Source organism: Tachypleus tridentatus, chromosome 11 (assembly GCF_004210375.1).
Source record: "Tachypleus tridentatus isolate NWPU-2018 chromosome 11, ASM421037v1, whole genome shotgun sequence".
Classification (NCBI taxonomy): Eukaryota; Metazoa; Arthropoda; class Merostomata; order Xiphosura; family Limulidae; genus Tachypleus; species Tachypleus tridentatus.
Window position 1 is genome coordinate 56,626,243 of NC_134835.1, and position 14,375 is coordinate 56,640,617.

At 30.8% G+C, this 14,375-nt stretch overlaps 1 protein-coding gene across 2 annotated transcripts in view; it reads left to right on the plus strand.

Annotated features, from left to right (window-relative positions):
- The first annotated feature begins 331 nt into the window (after positions 1–331).
- Positions 332–14,375, plus strand: part of LOC143232204 (succinate dehydrogenase cytochrome b560 subunit, mitochondrial-like) — a 29,313-nt gene continuing 15,269 nt past the window's right edge. The window contains exons 1-4 of one of the 2 annotated variants that reach the window (XM_076467353.1): positions 332–456; positions 11,396–11,455; positions 11,943–12,050; positions 12,532–12,593. In XM_076467353.1, coding sequence (XP_076323468.1) covers positions 359–456; positions 11,396–11,455; positions 11,943–12,050; positions 12,532–12,593 — 328 coding nt within the window. In that variant the 5' untranslated portion in view covers positions 332–358. Of the gene's footprint in view, positions 457–2,014; positions 2,059–11,395; positions 11,456–11,942; positions 12,051–12,531; positions 12,594–14,375 lie in introns of those variants that run through there. The other variant, XM_076467355.1, reaches the window with a different exon arrangement.

Genomic DNA, 14,375 nt, shown 5'->3' on the forward strand with positions numbered 1-14,375 from the left:
CCTTCAATACAGATCCCTCCTTCTTCGCCTCCCCGGTTGCTCAGCGGTAACTCTCAGAGCTTACAACGCTAAAATTCGTGTTTCGATATTCACAAGAGACAAGGAATAGATACTCCACTATGTAACTTTACTCTTAAACAACTAACAAACCTTCTTCATCGTTTATAAGTTAGTTATTAACTTTTTTATGTATGTTTCTTGGTATATATGAATCCGATACGATCTGCAAACATCGAATAGAAAAAAAAAGTTTTTGTCAGATGTAGTTGTACAAAAAAAACAAATAAAATAGTGTACTTATTTTTACTAAACAAGAAACGTAATCTTGTCTTATAAACTAAATATTAAATTTCATTGGATGGATTTATTTATAAATACAACACCTTGGGGAATTTTTTTTTTAGATTCTTTTGCTAATTCGAGGAAAGACAGAAGTAAAATGGCTTACGCTGTGAGGTTAGAAAAAATGATTTCATATATTATTATTATTAAGATAATGTATATATTTATTCTATGGTGATTTTAAGTGTTTCAATATACAAATTTTTGTGAGGCTTTGACTTTGTGTTAGATTAAGATTCACCGCAATAAAATTTTGTACGATTAAGAACTGTATGCATATTGCCTTTATTGGTACTGGTATAGTGGTAGGGTCTAGCCTGCTAGTACCATAAGTAATGCTATTTATGTAGTGGTTTGCTACATTTATTTTAGCGTTTGATTACTGTGGTGTAGAATGTAGTTTGAATTTTGAAGATAGTGATGTTGAATTTGAACAGTGTTCGCTGCTACTAATACTAATAATAATACTATACGGTATATTTGTGTTAGCCGTACCACTTGATACTCGTGCTAGTAGTATATTTGAGTGCAAATTATCATTGCTTACTTAGAGTTAATGTTTTGAAGCATAGAGATAAGGATTAATGAGATTTTGATTCTAAATTTAAATATAAAATTTGAAGAGATGTGACAAGAATTATCTGCTGTGAACTGTGCAACAGAAATTGTTGGAAAGTGTCAGATGTTGAAAAAAACAGCTTTCAAAGAGTATCAAGGATAAAAGTAAAGAAAAGCATTATTATACATATAAGAAGTTTAAGTAGATAGCTATGATGGGACATTCAGAAAATTATAGAAAGTAAAGAGAGTTGGTAAAAGGAAAAAATGAAAAACTAAATGGGAACATTTTGTCTGAAATTGTAAAAATTAATAGTAAGGGTTTCTTTAATTAAATACATTAAGGGTAAGGATACTGTTAAGACAGGAGTAGGATGTTTGAGAGGTAGTACAGAAAATCTCATTTGATAGTTGAGATTGCTGAATCAATAAACTTTACTTTTTCTTCAGTTTGTATTAATGAAGATTAAAGTAATGTCAGAGATGGTCATCTTGTTCCCATTTAGCAGCTGTTTAGGATGAGGATTTAATAAAACAAACAAAATGGGAAGTTTAAAGAATGATCCAGATAATATTACATGAAGGGTTTTGAAGAAGGTTAAAAATAGGATATGTGAACCATTTTTGCTACAACATTTTGCAAGTCCTAGAATAATAAGCATGTCAGGAGATAGGAAGTTGGCTTTTTTTTTCAACTGAGATAATAAAAACTTCTCACCACTGACTTGGAACTAAAAGTATCTACAGAAAAGATACTTTGCACAGTCATTTACCAAACTTTACACATTTTGTTTAATATTTAATATGGTTTCAGTGAGAGAAAATCTTGTCATGCTATTCTTTTGACATTCTTTGAAGAGGTTACTGCTTATTAAGGTGAGAGTATATGAGTAGATTTGGTGTATCTGAATTTTCAAAATGTATTTGAGAAGATACCATCAAAATGACTTTTTTAAAATATTATATTTGTAGGTGTGGAAGGATAAATTGCTCATTGAATAGAAAAAGTGACTGTATGGAAGAAAGCAGAAGTTTCTTTTACGCAGAGTTTAGTTGTACTGGATTAATGTTACAATAGGGTTACCTTAAGACTCAGTTTTAAGACTATTTTTCATTATTATTTACCTCAATGACACAGATGAAGTATTGGCCAATAAGGTATATTATCAATTTTCTGATAATATTAATATTTTGTATATTGCTGGTTATGAGGACAATGCTATTGCTTTACAAAAAATATTCATATTATATGGTGATTTGGGTGAATAAATGACAGATGTCCTTTAGTTACAATAAATGCAAAATATGAAACCATGGAAGGAAATATCTTCCTCACTTCAGAGTCCACTTGTCTCCTTTTTATTTTTCCTTCCTACTACACAGTCATCACTGTAATGATGATAAAATTCTGAATAAGGTTGACAATTTTTTTTTTATTTTACTCAGCTTCAGGAAAATAGATTTAATGAACGAACAAGAATCTTAGTACTAAGAAAGTGAACATGATATACAGTATTTTACTTTAGTTTTGGTATGATTATTACTTTAAGCATTTAGTTAGGAGGAAGATTGTGAAATTATTCAGTTTATCACTACTTTGACTTTTAACAGCAATAATGTCATTTTTACCTTGTTCAAATCATAAACACACACACACACACACACACACACACATTATTCATATATATTATAAAAATAAATAAAAAGATATTTAAGATGCTGGACAGGATGTAGAAAATAATGCATATTTATAAGAAACTTGACCAATGGATTTAAGACTTGGATGTATTTCCATTGTAATGTAAAGAGATCAGATTAACTGTGAAGAATTGTAGTGTTACTTTGAAAAATAATTAAATTGGAAGTTTTTGTTACTGGGTATGTCTTGGAAACTAAAACTTAGTGATATGCCTGCTACTATGGTGTGTACTACTACAATAGTTTGAAGTTCCTACGAGCTGTATTATCTGGATTTGTGGTTATAAAAGATTACATAGAGCTTAAACTGGAAATATCTTTTCTTATGGCTGAATTGATTGCTGTCTCTGCTTGTTTTTGTGACTGCACTTTTTTTAGGTGTGGTCTGTAAAATTGATGCGTAATTAACCCTATCAATAAAGTCATGAATCACAGGCCATGCCTTCAAGTATGTTGACCCACATTCAAAATTTTATGAATGGTATATCAATAACTTTATCAAATTGAGAATTCAAGTTTTAATATGATCTCTTAGTTAATTTCTTAATTTAAAATTTAAAGTAAATATAAAAAATGCTAGATATCAGGTTTTTGTGTATTGTGTTGCATGTTAAATGCAGCATCATTTCAAAACTAGATGTTTGAGATGTTTAAGTACAAAGTGTATACTTTCTTACAAAAAAAAAAAAAAGAAACTCATTACTGGTGTAAACAAGCTACAGTCTTTTATTTGCTGAGATATTGTTATTTACTAAATTAAACACAGTGGCCTTAACAACCTCTTTTGATTTTTCAAAACACCTGCTTATCTACATCTACTTCTATCTGTGAAATGGAACAACCAATTGAAAGCTCAGATTGTTCCACTAACAGCTCTTTTAGCCATCTTGAAGTAATTGTGTTGCAATTTCTTTGTTTTTATGCTGCATTTCATGTGGTGTGAGGTAAGACTTTAGTGAGCTCAATTTCATTTTTAGACCAAAATACAGTTTAGTTACTAATAATGATAAATTACTGTTGAATTCTGTGGTATCGATATGACTTATTTTTGATTATTTCAAAATGTGTGTGTATAAAACCTAAAAAAATATTTCATATTCTCCACTTGCAAAATGTGATAAATCTTAGTGATTTATGGCAAGCAACAAATATGTAAAAGCTCATAACTATAAGAGAGAATTTTTTGCTATATTTCTTTGTTTAATGTTGTATGTTTTGAGAAAAATAACTTAAATTTAAGAACTTGTTTATAAATAACAATATTGTATGTCCATATATAACCTAAATGTGTCTGTATTTTACAAAATATTTGTCAACTAGAACACAGCCAAGATCAGTTGTATAAATCAGTTTTATGTTGTATGAATTCACGTGTGCTGTGTCATTGCAACATAATGTTAGCCAGCTATGGTTGAAAGGTCAGTGGAAGAAATATACTGTATAATGTATAATTTCGAGATGATGACCTAAGACGGTTGAAATGTTGTTCTGCACTTTATTTTAAGTGCTGGTACCCATACCAACCATCCTGAGAATACATTTTTAATATTTTTGATTTATTGAATCTAGATCTGCTAAAGTGGGTTAAGACTGGGATTCTGTGGGGGCTAATGCATCATTTGTATGACTAGCAGCTTCTTTCTTAACTATAAGATTTATGCACAGGTTGGATAGGTGTTTTGGTAGTTTTTTTTTTTTTTGTAGTAGAATTCCTTTACCATTGGGTGTACCATGACAAATCAGTATCCAATGGTGCTTGCACTTCTCTGTTCCATTTATTTTGCAAATATCTCCTGTTACCTCAGTAGAACCCCCTCTCCCAAACCATCATGTTGCCTCTCCTATGCTTCGTGGTAGATGTTGTGCATTATAAGGTGAGTATCTTTCATCTTTCTTGGGCTGGATGTACATTCTCTGCTTTGAGCCAAATATTTCAAACTTGGACTCATCTGTCTATAACACCCTTTTTAAATCAACAGTCCAGATTTGTACTTTTTAGGAAATTTCAGTCTGTTGACAATATTTGAGATTGAAATGAAGGTTTTAAAACTGCTACGCAACTGTCTTTCATTCTCATTGAGTCTTCTTGATATTGTAGATCTGGATGCTTTCCTGTCATTTGGTGCATGGTAATTTATCTCATGCTTGAGATCAGTGACAGTCTTTATTCTATCCCAAAGGCTACATAAACAAATATACCTAACATCAGTATCATTGAATTTAAGTGTTTTGCCTCTTCCTTTCCTGTTTTCAAATTTACATGTCCTTGTCTCATGATCTAGGGTGTATTGACAGTATGGGAAACATCCCAAGTCTGCAGTAATTTGTTGAAGAGTCCAATCAACATCAAGTAAATCTTTCATGTGAACTATAGCTCTACTGACAATTTCCTGTTTATTTGGAGTGCTATTAAATTAATTTCTTCCAGCATACACTGGTACCATCTGCTCGTTCCTTGCTAGCTCTTTTCTATGTAGTTATGACCCTGCATAGGGTACCATGACAGTTATTTTGGACCCTAAATTTGATCTGTATGTTCATTCACACATAATCATTTTTGACATGATTTTGGTACAAGTATGTGGAAATGGTAAAAAAAATAAGTATTCTCTCCCTGGCTTATTCAGTTGTCAACAGGAATCAGTGAAACATTACCACAGTGTTGAAATTTACATTCTCTAAATGTATGAAAGTAGCCCTATAAAAATATAAGGAATAACCAAATATTCTTTGGTCCTAACACTTTAGCACAGTACTGTAGTATTTAGTGGACTTTGACCATCTGAAATAAATCTACTTTAGTTACTCAGTTTCTTTTCTAAGAACTTCTTAAAATATAAGAATTGTAATTGCAAGAACAAGTGACAGCAACAACTGCATGTTTAATTGCTGCTTTAGATGTTTCTTTTTAAAGTAAATTAACCAAACATAAATTATATAAACCTTTTAAATTATAATGTATTTGATAAATTATTTTAAATGCATTTATAGTGTAGTGGTTTAATTAAATTTTGAATATAATTCACTAACATTTACAGAAAGGGTTTAAAGATGGCATCATTGCTTGTTGCTACAGGGTTAATTGTTGGTTTCTACCATAGCTGATTATTGGGCAGCTTTGTCAACTACAATTTTCCTTTTCTGTTACCTGTAGGTGTTTTCTTTCTTCTCTACTGACCTCCATCCTCCCAGTCTAACTTCCATGTCTGACAAGAATTTTAATGTGATTTTATACATATTCTTGTGTAACCTGTTTGAACCATTGACCTTGTGTTCTGTATACCATCTTTATTTGAAGATGTACTTCTTGCCTTTGGTTGCCATCAATGCTTCTTGTACTCGTTTTTTTACCCTTAAGATTTTGGCTACTTGAGAATGAGATCACTCTTTATCTCTTTCACATCTGCTCATTCAGACCTGCATTGATTTGTGTGTCTGGTTTGGACTGTTTAATGTCATTTTTTGCAAACAATTTTAATTGTTTCTGCCTGGAGATCACTGGCCTCCTACTCTTATTGGTCTGTAAGCTCTCCAGATAATGTATTCTTCCCTGGATGTTTTTGTTCTTGCAGACGTTTTTGCATTTAACCCTTGTAGGCAGCAGCATCAATTGATGATGGCTACTATTTAAGGGTTAATCATATCAAATTCATTGCCTGTCTCTCACGCTTGTTTCAGTTTCACTGACCTTTGGATGAGATCCTTCAAGCTGACATATGGACAAATCCTCATGTTCATTTCTCTTTACCTTTATGTTTTGGCTGTCTCTAGTCATTATTTCCAGTCATTTTCAGTCTGTAGCACTGTCTTTGAGAATGGTAATTTTTTTTTTTTTCCCCTGTTATCCCTTTTCTCTTTAAGATCCCACCATTGGTGTTATCTCCAAGAGTGCTTATTTCTGTAAATCTGCATTAAATCAGTAACAACTGTTGAAATAGACTGTTCTATAGAGCCACTGGAAGTATCCTCATGGTACTAAAATTGTTCAATAGCCCTGTCCATATAATACTGTTCTGTGGATTGTAATGGGAAAGCTGACACAGGGAAAGTGATTGCCTACTTTAATGTCTTGTCAGCTTTTCAAAATGGGGTCTCATAGTCACCAATTCTACTATGTGCAGTAAAACATCTTTCCAGTAGGCATCTGATGGAGATCCAGGCATTTCTCAAGGCCTCCTCAGTGCAACCTCCCTCCTCTCTCATTGAAGTGGTGCATAGAAGATGGAAGATTGTTCACTTACCAGTTCCTAGCTATTCAGATTGGGGATCTTTGATAGTTTCTCACAGGTTGTGTAAAGCATAATATGAAGAAATAGGGAGGTTGTGGTATTGTGTAGTGTGGGCTATTCAAACAGCTAGTGTGCCCTCCTTCTGCAGCAGGATGTTTTGTCACCCCTCTCTTTCTCTCTCTCTGTTTATCTAATTAAGGTTGGATGCACAGTATTGTCTGATCATGCTCTAATCACTATACATCTTGGCTCACTGATCACTTGTGCTTGGTTGGTCATGCTAAAATTCTGCTAGTTTCTGTGAAGTTTTTGTCTTTCCCCCTATTTCCTTCTGGGCAAAGTGTGTGTGTGTGTGTGTGTGTGTGTGTAATATAGACTTTCCCTTTGGCTGGAAGGAAACTCACCTGGGATTGTATTGACCCTGATGAGATATTGTAACATTTTCTTAACTTGAAAATTTACTTCTGATGGTCACCTCCACATATCTCCTCACCTGTTTTTCTTACCTTTTCTAAAAATTATTTTGAGTGCAAGTGTGTAATGGTAGTTACTATGCAAGGAAGTTGTTGCACTCCTATTATTGGAGTCCATAATGTCATTGTGCACTAGTGTAGTTCACAGTAAGCACAATTTTTATGTCGAAGTTAGCTTGAGGTTATTAGCATGCAAATCGTGCAAGCAGGTGCTTGAGGGAGCAAGCTATTGTGTATGAAGAGATTTATTGGAAATATATTTTTATGTAAGGAAAATGCTTAACTTCAGGAAGGAATTTTTTACAGTAAGAATATTATATATAATTGGTTATAAACAAAAGTTTAAAAAAATCCTTGCACTAATTAAACGGATCCTCAGGGTAGAGGCTATGATGTAGGATATAAAATGTACCATAGGTTTTGGAAGTGATTGTTGAAGTAAAACCCAAATTGTGGTGGGGAAACACTGTTTATCAGTCTTAACCTGTTTGCCAATCTCGCATGAAGAATAATTAACTAATCAAAGGAATAAAACTAAAGTACGAGAGCAAGATGTCGGTGCATCAGCCCACAATGTCTGACATTTATATTGCCCTTCACTCATGTGGGAAAGTGACTGCTTTCCAAAGTAAAGAAAAAAAAATGTAGTATTTCAAGGTAATTGAGATAAATAAACTTGCCTCTTGAAATTGGCATTCCAGAACTATTATGGTGGTAAGGCATTAATTAGTAGCACAGTAGACAAATTATACTAGTATACAGTCCCAACCAGTTATTTAAACTAACTAATATAACTCCCAATCACTACCCATTAAGGCTACTGTAACTAACTACCAATTTTCAGATTCTTAAATAAGCATTTATATGTGATAAGTTGTTCATCATAATGTGGTACCAAGTTGTTTAAATGACCTTGTTAAAAATCCTTTTTGGAAGGTTTCACTAAGATTTCCTTAATTTGTACTTGTATTTAATACACTGTTATATTAATCACAGAATATTTTAATTTTATTTAGAGTGAAGTTATAATGCTTATAACGACAGTATGGTACATTGTTATTAAGAGGGTAAATCATAAGTTCGAAAAGCAGAATATTTTCTTTTTTCAACATTACTTAGATTGATATCATTATCAATTATTTTGATTTTGAAATCTGAATAACATGTCTTTACTTTAGCTATTGAAGTATTCAATTTCTAATTCCACCAGACAAATAGTTAATAACATTATTTATTTTATGGTTATTTATACTAATGAAACCACCTGTATATTTGTAAGTTAAAGCAAAAACATTGAGGTTTATGTAATTTCAATAAACCTATTCTCATAAAAATAAACATAAATTTGCAATACAGATTTATCTCCCATTATAGTTAACAGAATAGTTATCTCCCATTGGAACTCCTGTTGTTTAAAAATATGGATATTGAAAAATGTATATAATTACACTATGTAACAGAATTTTTACTTTTTTTTGTTCCTGGACAGAAGTGTTATTTTCCAATTGCTTATGCCTAAAGTAAATGGAAAAGACCTATTTTTCTCTTCAAACTTTGCTTTTGTGACCTGGGAGTGTATAACGAAAACATGATGGGAGACTATATTTGGAGGCTAATACATGAAAGTGATTTACATTACAGTCGCAAATCTCGAAAAACTACTCACTTCTAAACATTTTTGTATAACTTTAGTATAAATACATGTGAATCTTGATTCATATGTTGTTTTATTCAGACCTCATGAAAATGTATAAATTTGCCTGTTTTTAAATAGAAAATAGATTAACTTCTAAATTTCATTATCCAGATCACAAAAGCAAATTTTGAAGGGAATAATGGCCATTTTCTGTACTTTTACAACATAAGCAATTAAGAAATAACACATACTATCTAGGAACAAAATTTGTTAGTGTAATTATAAATGCAGAAACTTGTATATACTTTGTTTTTGAAGCTAGATTTTCTTTCTTCCAGTGGTATGAAAGAATAATAGAACTGTTCTATTAATGAATTTATAACAAAAATATTTTAATGGAATTGTGGTGAACTTAAATGTTTGAATATTTTTCACTTGTTCACAAATGTTTAGATGTTCTAAAATGGGTTGATTATTTTTTATTATCCAAAATGTACATTTCTTATTATTAACACTTATGTTTTCAATTTTATCAAATAAAATAATAAGTAATTTATTTAACCATTTTGCAGTGGGTCAGGGGTCAAAGGTCTTGTCATTGCATTTGCTGACTTGGATTCAAATTTTTATTGAACTACTATTTTATGAATTTATGTCAATAAGTTTAGAATCAAATTGTAAATTATAATTCAAACTTTAATATTGTGTATAGATTAATTTTTTATTTAAAAGTAAATATTAAAAAAATACATTTAAATATAGATTTTAGTGAGTAACTTGTGTTGAATGCAGCACTACTTAAAATTATATGTTTATGATGTTAAAATACTTATTGTATAATTTTGTACAAATTAGGAACTGAAGTTACTAATATTGGTGAAACTAGAATATAAAATAAGAACCTCGTATTGTTTTATCTGACTGAGATATGGCTTGTCTACTGAATAAAACATGGTGGTCTTGTTCAACTTTTTCCATTTTTTGAAAAGGTACCTTATATACTTCAGTATATGACATGTGAATAACCACTTAACAGTTTAGAATATATCCAGTGGTTTTCCCTGCCATTTTAATCTTTGAAAAAAATTTCCATGTTCTTTCAATCCAAGAGTTTGAGGTAGGTTGTTTCCTTAGTCTGCTCAAAGTTTCATATTTTATAAAATCTAAATAAATCTTAGTAAACTTAATAAGTTATAATGAAATTCTATAGTACAAGTGTAGTTACTTATTTTTGGGTAATTCAACTATACATAAAAAATGTAAAAAATTTGATATTCACCACATGCAAAATTTAAAAAGCTTGGCATCCTGTGTCCAGCAATAACCGAGTTCAAAGGTAAGATTAATAATTGATTTCTAAAGAGTAATAATCTATATACATATGTAATGTATAGTAATTGAAGTGACTATTACAAAATACTAGTCCACTATAACATAGCCAAGACAGGGAAGACTTAAAGTTCAGTTTTATATTATTGGATAGATTACCTGAGTGTACATACACTGCATTAATGCAAGTTAAGTAATGTTAGGTAGGTATGACTGGAAGGTCAGTGTAATAAAAAAAATAACTGTGTAAATGCATATGTTCATTTATAGTGTTATGAGACTTGGGCAAATCATCTGGTCATTCCAGCATGAAAAAAGCATAATTTGTATTTATTTCCTAATTTTTTTATGATGGTTATGAGGTTGGTTAAGTGACAGTCCACATAGTTAGAGTATACAAAATACAAAAATATATAAAATTACTGAAAACAAATATTTTAAATGTATTTAGAAGGTCTTGGAGATTATGCAAGTAATATTTGAGATTTTAGGGTCAAAGAATAGTTTTTAACCTTAACATAAAATCACTTTGCACAAAGACTAGTAACAAAATGCACTTTATTTTCACAAACAAATCATTAATAAAAATTTCATTAAAGAAATTTTATTGTGTGTACAAAAAGCTTGTAATCTTTTTAGAATTTTAGTGAAGTCTACCAAATTTTGTGAAGATGTACATACTGTATCAAAAGCTATAATGCAAATATTTAATGTGTGCAAGTGTGTAGACAAACTCATATGAAGCATGTTGCAAATGGGTTAATAAAATGATTGGTTGTTGAATAATTGTTCTTATTGAACTAGAAATAAATCTAAATTTAATTGGAGATATGTGGAGTTTAGGAATAGCATATATTTGGTTTAGAATAAAGATTTTCATAAATTTTAATGAAGTTATTAATTTATGAATATTAGATTGGTTAATGAATTTAAATGTTTTTTTTTTACCATTGATTTCTTTTATTATAATTAATGAATAACATATTTTAACCTTGTTTCATATCTAAATCACTGTATCCTGTTCAATTGTTTATAACAAAATTTAGGATAGAATGTGTTATACTCAACTTCAGTTAACAGATACTGTAGTAACTAATTAGGATATGTTTTTAATTATTAAAAACATGTAGGTTTGCTGCTCGTGAAATGTTATGGAAACCTCGATTATTAACAACTTTGGCAGTAAAATGGTAAGGACCATTTTTCTAATATCTTCATAAAGTTATATCATTGAAATTCATTGTTTAGTGTTTCATTATTTCTTTTTTTGTTTGAGCTCTTTAATAATGAGTATGTGGTCATGTATTTAAGGTAAATATTTCTTAATTTGCACTACTGGAAGTAGAGCTATGTTGTTTGACTTAGTTGGTATAAGTTTAGTTATATGCATAGTTTACATTAGTAAACTTCATATGGAACAACTGAATACTAGAAATTAAATGTTTCCAATAATGATTGTTGTTTTAGATTATTCCAACTATCCAAATCTGATGCGAGAATAATTGATTAATGACCCTGGTGATTAATACGTTGTTTCACTAATCTCCCAGCTCTAGTTGTATTTGACAGGTACATATATTTCTTATTTTGGATGTTTCATGTTGCATACACTCACTAATTTGTAATTTTTAAACAAAAGTAATTCCCTTATTCTGTGATAAAATTTCATTATGCTAGTGTTCAACCCATGGCTACAGCACCAGCCAAGTTACGGCCAAATGAGGACTTCTGGGTAAAAAACAAGCGTCTTCAAAGACCTTTGTCACCCCACCTTACTATTTATAAGTATGTACTTGTTGAATGTTAAATATTTAGTTTTTACTAAATTGTGTTTTTGTTTCAGTTAAATTCTATATTGCTTCATTGTCAAAGATAACTAATATAGGGCTTTTTCAGCCCATATGGTTAACAGATATATATCTGATTTTATTTTTCATGACAAGTAACATGAAGTAAAAATGTCTTCTAAAGATAGCTGGTGTGAGTATTTAAACTTTAATTAAAATAAAGTATAGAACAACTTTTTTCAACATTTTTAGGTCATCTTTAGGTCAACAGAGCTGCAGTGTCATACCAGCCATCTTTAGAATATAATTTATTTCATTTTACCTCTGATATAAGTGATTTAGTTAACAGTAAATATGTTTTGGAACTTCCCATCCTAAGAAACTCTTCAACTCAAGAATATTTTAATTGCTTAAGTAGTTTGTTGAATTTGAACTTTTTGTTTTTCCTGATTGAAGTCTATTTTGTTCTCTTTTTAAAGACCTCAGCTAACAGCAATGCTGTCTATCACACATCGAGGTTCAGGAGCAGCCATGGCTTCAGGTCTGTTATTTGCTTGCAATTTTTTACCTGTTGTATTCTTTTTACTGTAATAGTTTCCTTGATACGTCTGTTATATACTCATGTCAGTGTTTCACAACAAAGTACGTATTTCAATTCATACAAACATTATCTATTTTTCATCTCTTGGAAAGAAAGGCTCCTTGATGAACAGTTGTATAATTTTATCCTAAATAGCAGTATCTCTGTTAATAGTCCTTTTGCAAACTACAGCTGTATTTTATTTTATTCTTATCATTTAACATAACTAACTTGTACAAAAGCCAGTATATGTCCCATCGTGCTTTATTTTTTACAACAGCTGCAGTCGTAAAAGCCAGAACAAATTTATCCAGACAGTTTGATTACCGTCTTGCCCATAATGATTTTAGTGGCAGGGGTGCAAGGGGTAAATAAGGGGGATGGTAGTGCTGCAAAATCTTATAAATAATGAGTATTGGTATAATAAGTCTAAAGTAAAGACATATTTTTGAATTAAACTATTTTCTGATGTATCCTCAATGTTTTTAATAGCATATTTATGAAAAACCTATTAAATTAGTGGAGACTCCAAATCAAGAAATCAACAACTATTCTAGTTTTGTTGTCTATACATTTCATCTTATAATTGATACACAGACTAACAACAATATTAGGTAATACTTTTGTTCCTAAGCAACATGACATAAATACCGTTGTTGTAAAGTAGTGTTACTAAAACACATTATATTTTCTATACTTTAAAAGTTATTACTGTCAACTAATTTTATCAATACTTATTCTACTAATGTCATGAATCCATTTCATTAAGGATCTAAATTTTGATTGGCTCACAAAGGAATCTACTGACATTTTACTTCCTTGACTGCACTTTTCTGTCTCTGTGGATCGAGCTTGATTTAACAAAATTTATTTATTTTTATTAACTATGAAATGTGTGGTTATATTATGGGGTGCAAGTGGGGGGTGGTAATACCTACGCCATTATTTATTGAGGGTTATATGCTGGTGTATAGTAATACGTGGTTTATGTGAAAGGAAAAAAATTCCAACATTATTTGTACATTTGTGGGATAGGCTTAACAGTATTGCCAATAAGCTATTGGTATTTAGTATTGATTGTTTATTCCCAGGCTGCAAATGCAATGGTTAACAGTAGTGGAGTAATTGAGCATTCACTGTTTGTTCAGTAAAATGACTACAGTGGGTGGGTTTCATATGAGAACTCGAGTCTGGAATATAATTTTTTTAAGGAACTTAGCAGTAAGTATGTGCAATCTGTAAAGAGTGCATGTTGGAATCTATCATTAACCCAGAGGCAATAGATAAAGAGAAGAGTGATCTGTGGGAAATTTCAAGAGGATCTTAAGTTTCTTCGACATGCAAGAGTTGTATCAATTAACAATGATTTTCAGGAAATTTAAACAGTGCAATTAGAGCTAAAAATAGTGGATTTTATTGTAATGAGCATGTTTTCTTCAGTAACAGATTTTAGCCCTTGGTTTGTTCAGATGAACTATTGAAGGGAAGGAACACAAAAGGGACAGAAAGTTGTGAATAATAAATTTAAGGAGGTTATAATTATAGGTGACTTTGTTGACAAGGAACATAGATAGGAAAATCTGTGGGGCAAATAGGGAGAAAAGAATTAAATTATGCTTGTTAAGGGCACAGGTGGATGATATAACTGACAGAGCAAGATGTGTAATAAAGGGATTCAGCAATGATGCAGTTTTTTTTGGTTTTTTTTGTGCACCAAGTAGCTAATAATCCATGGAAAGGTAG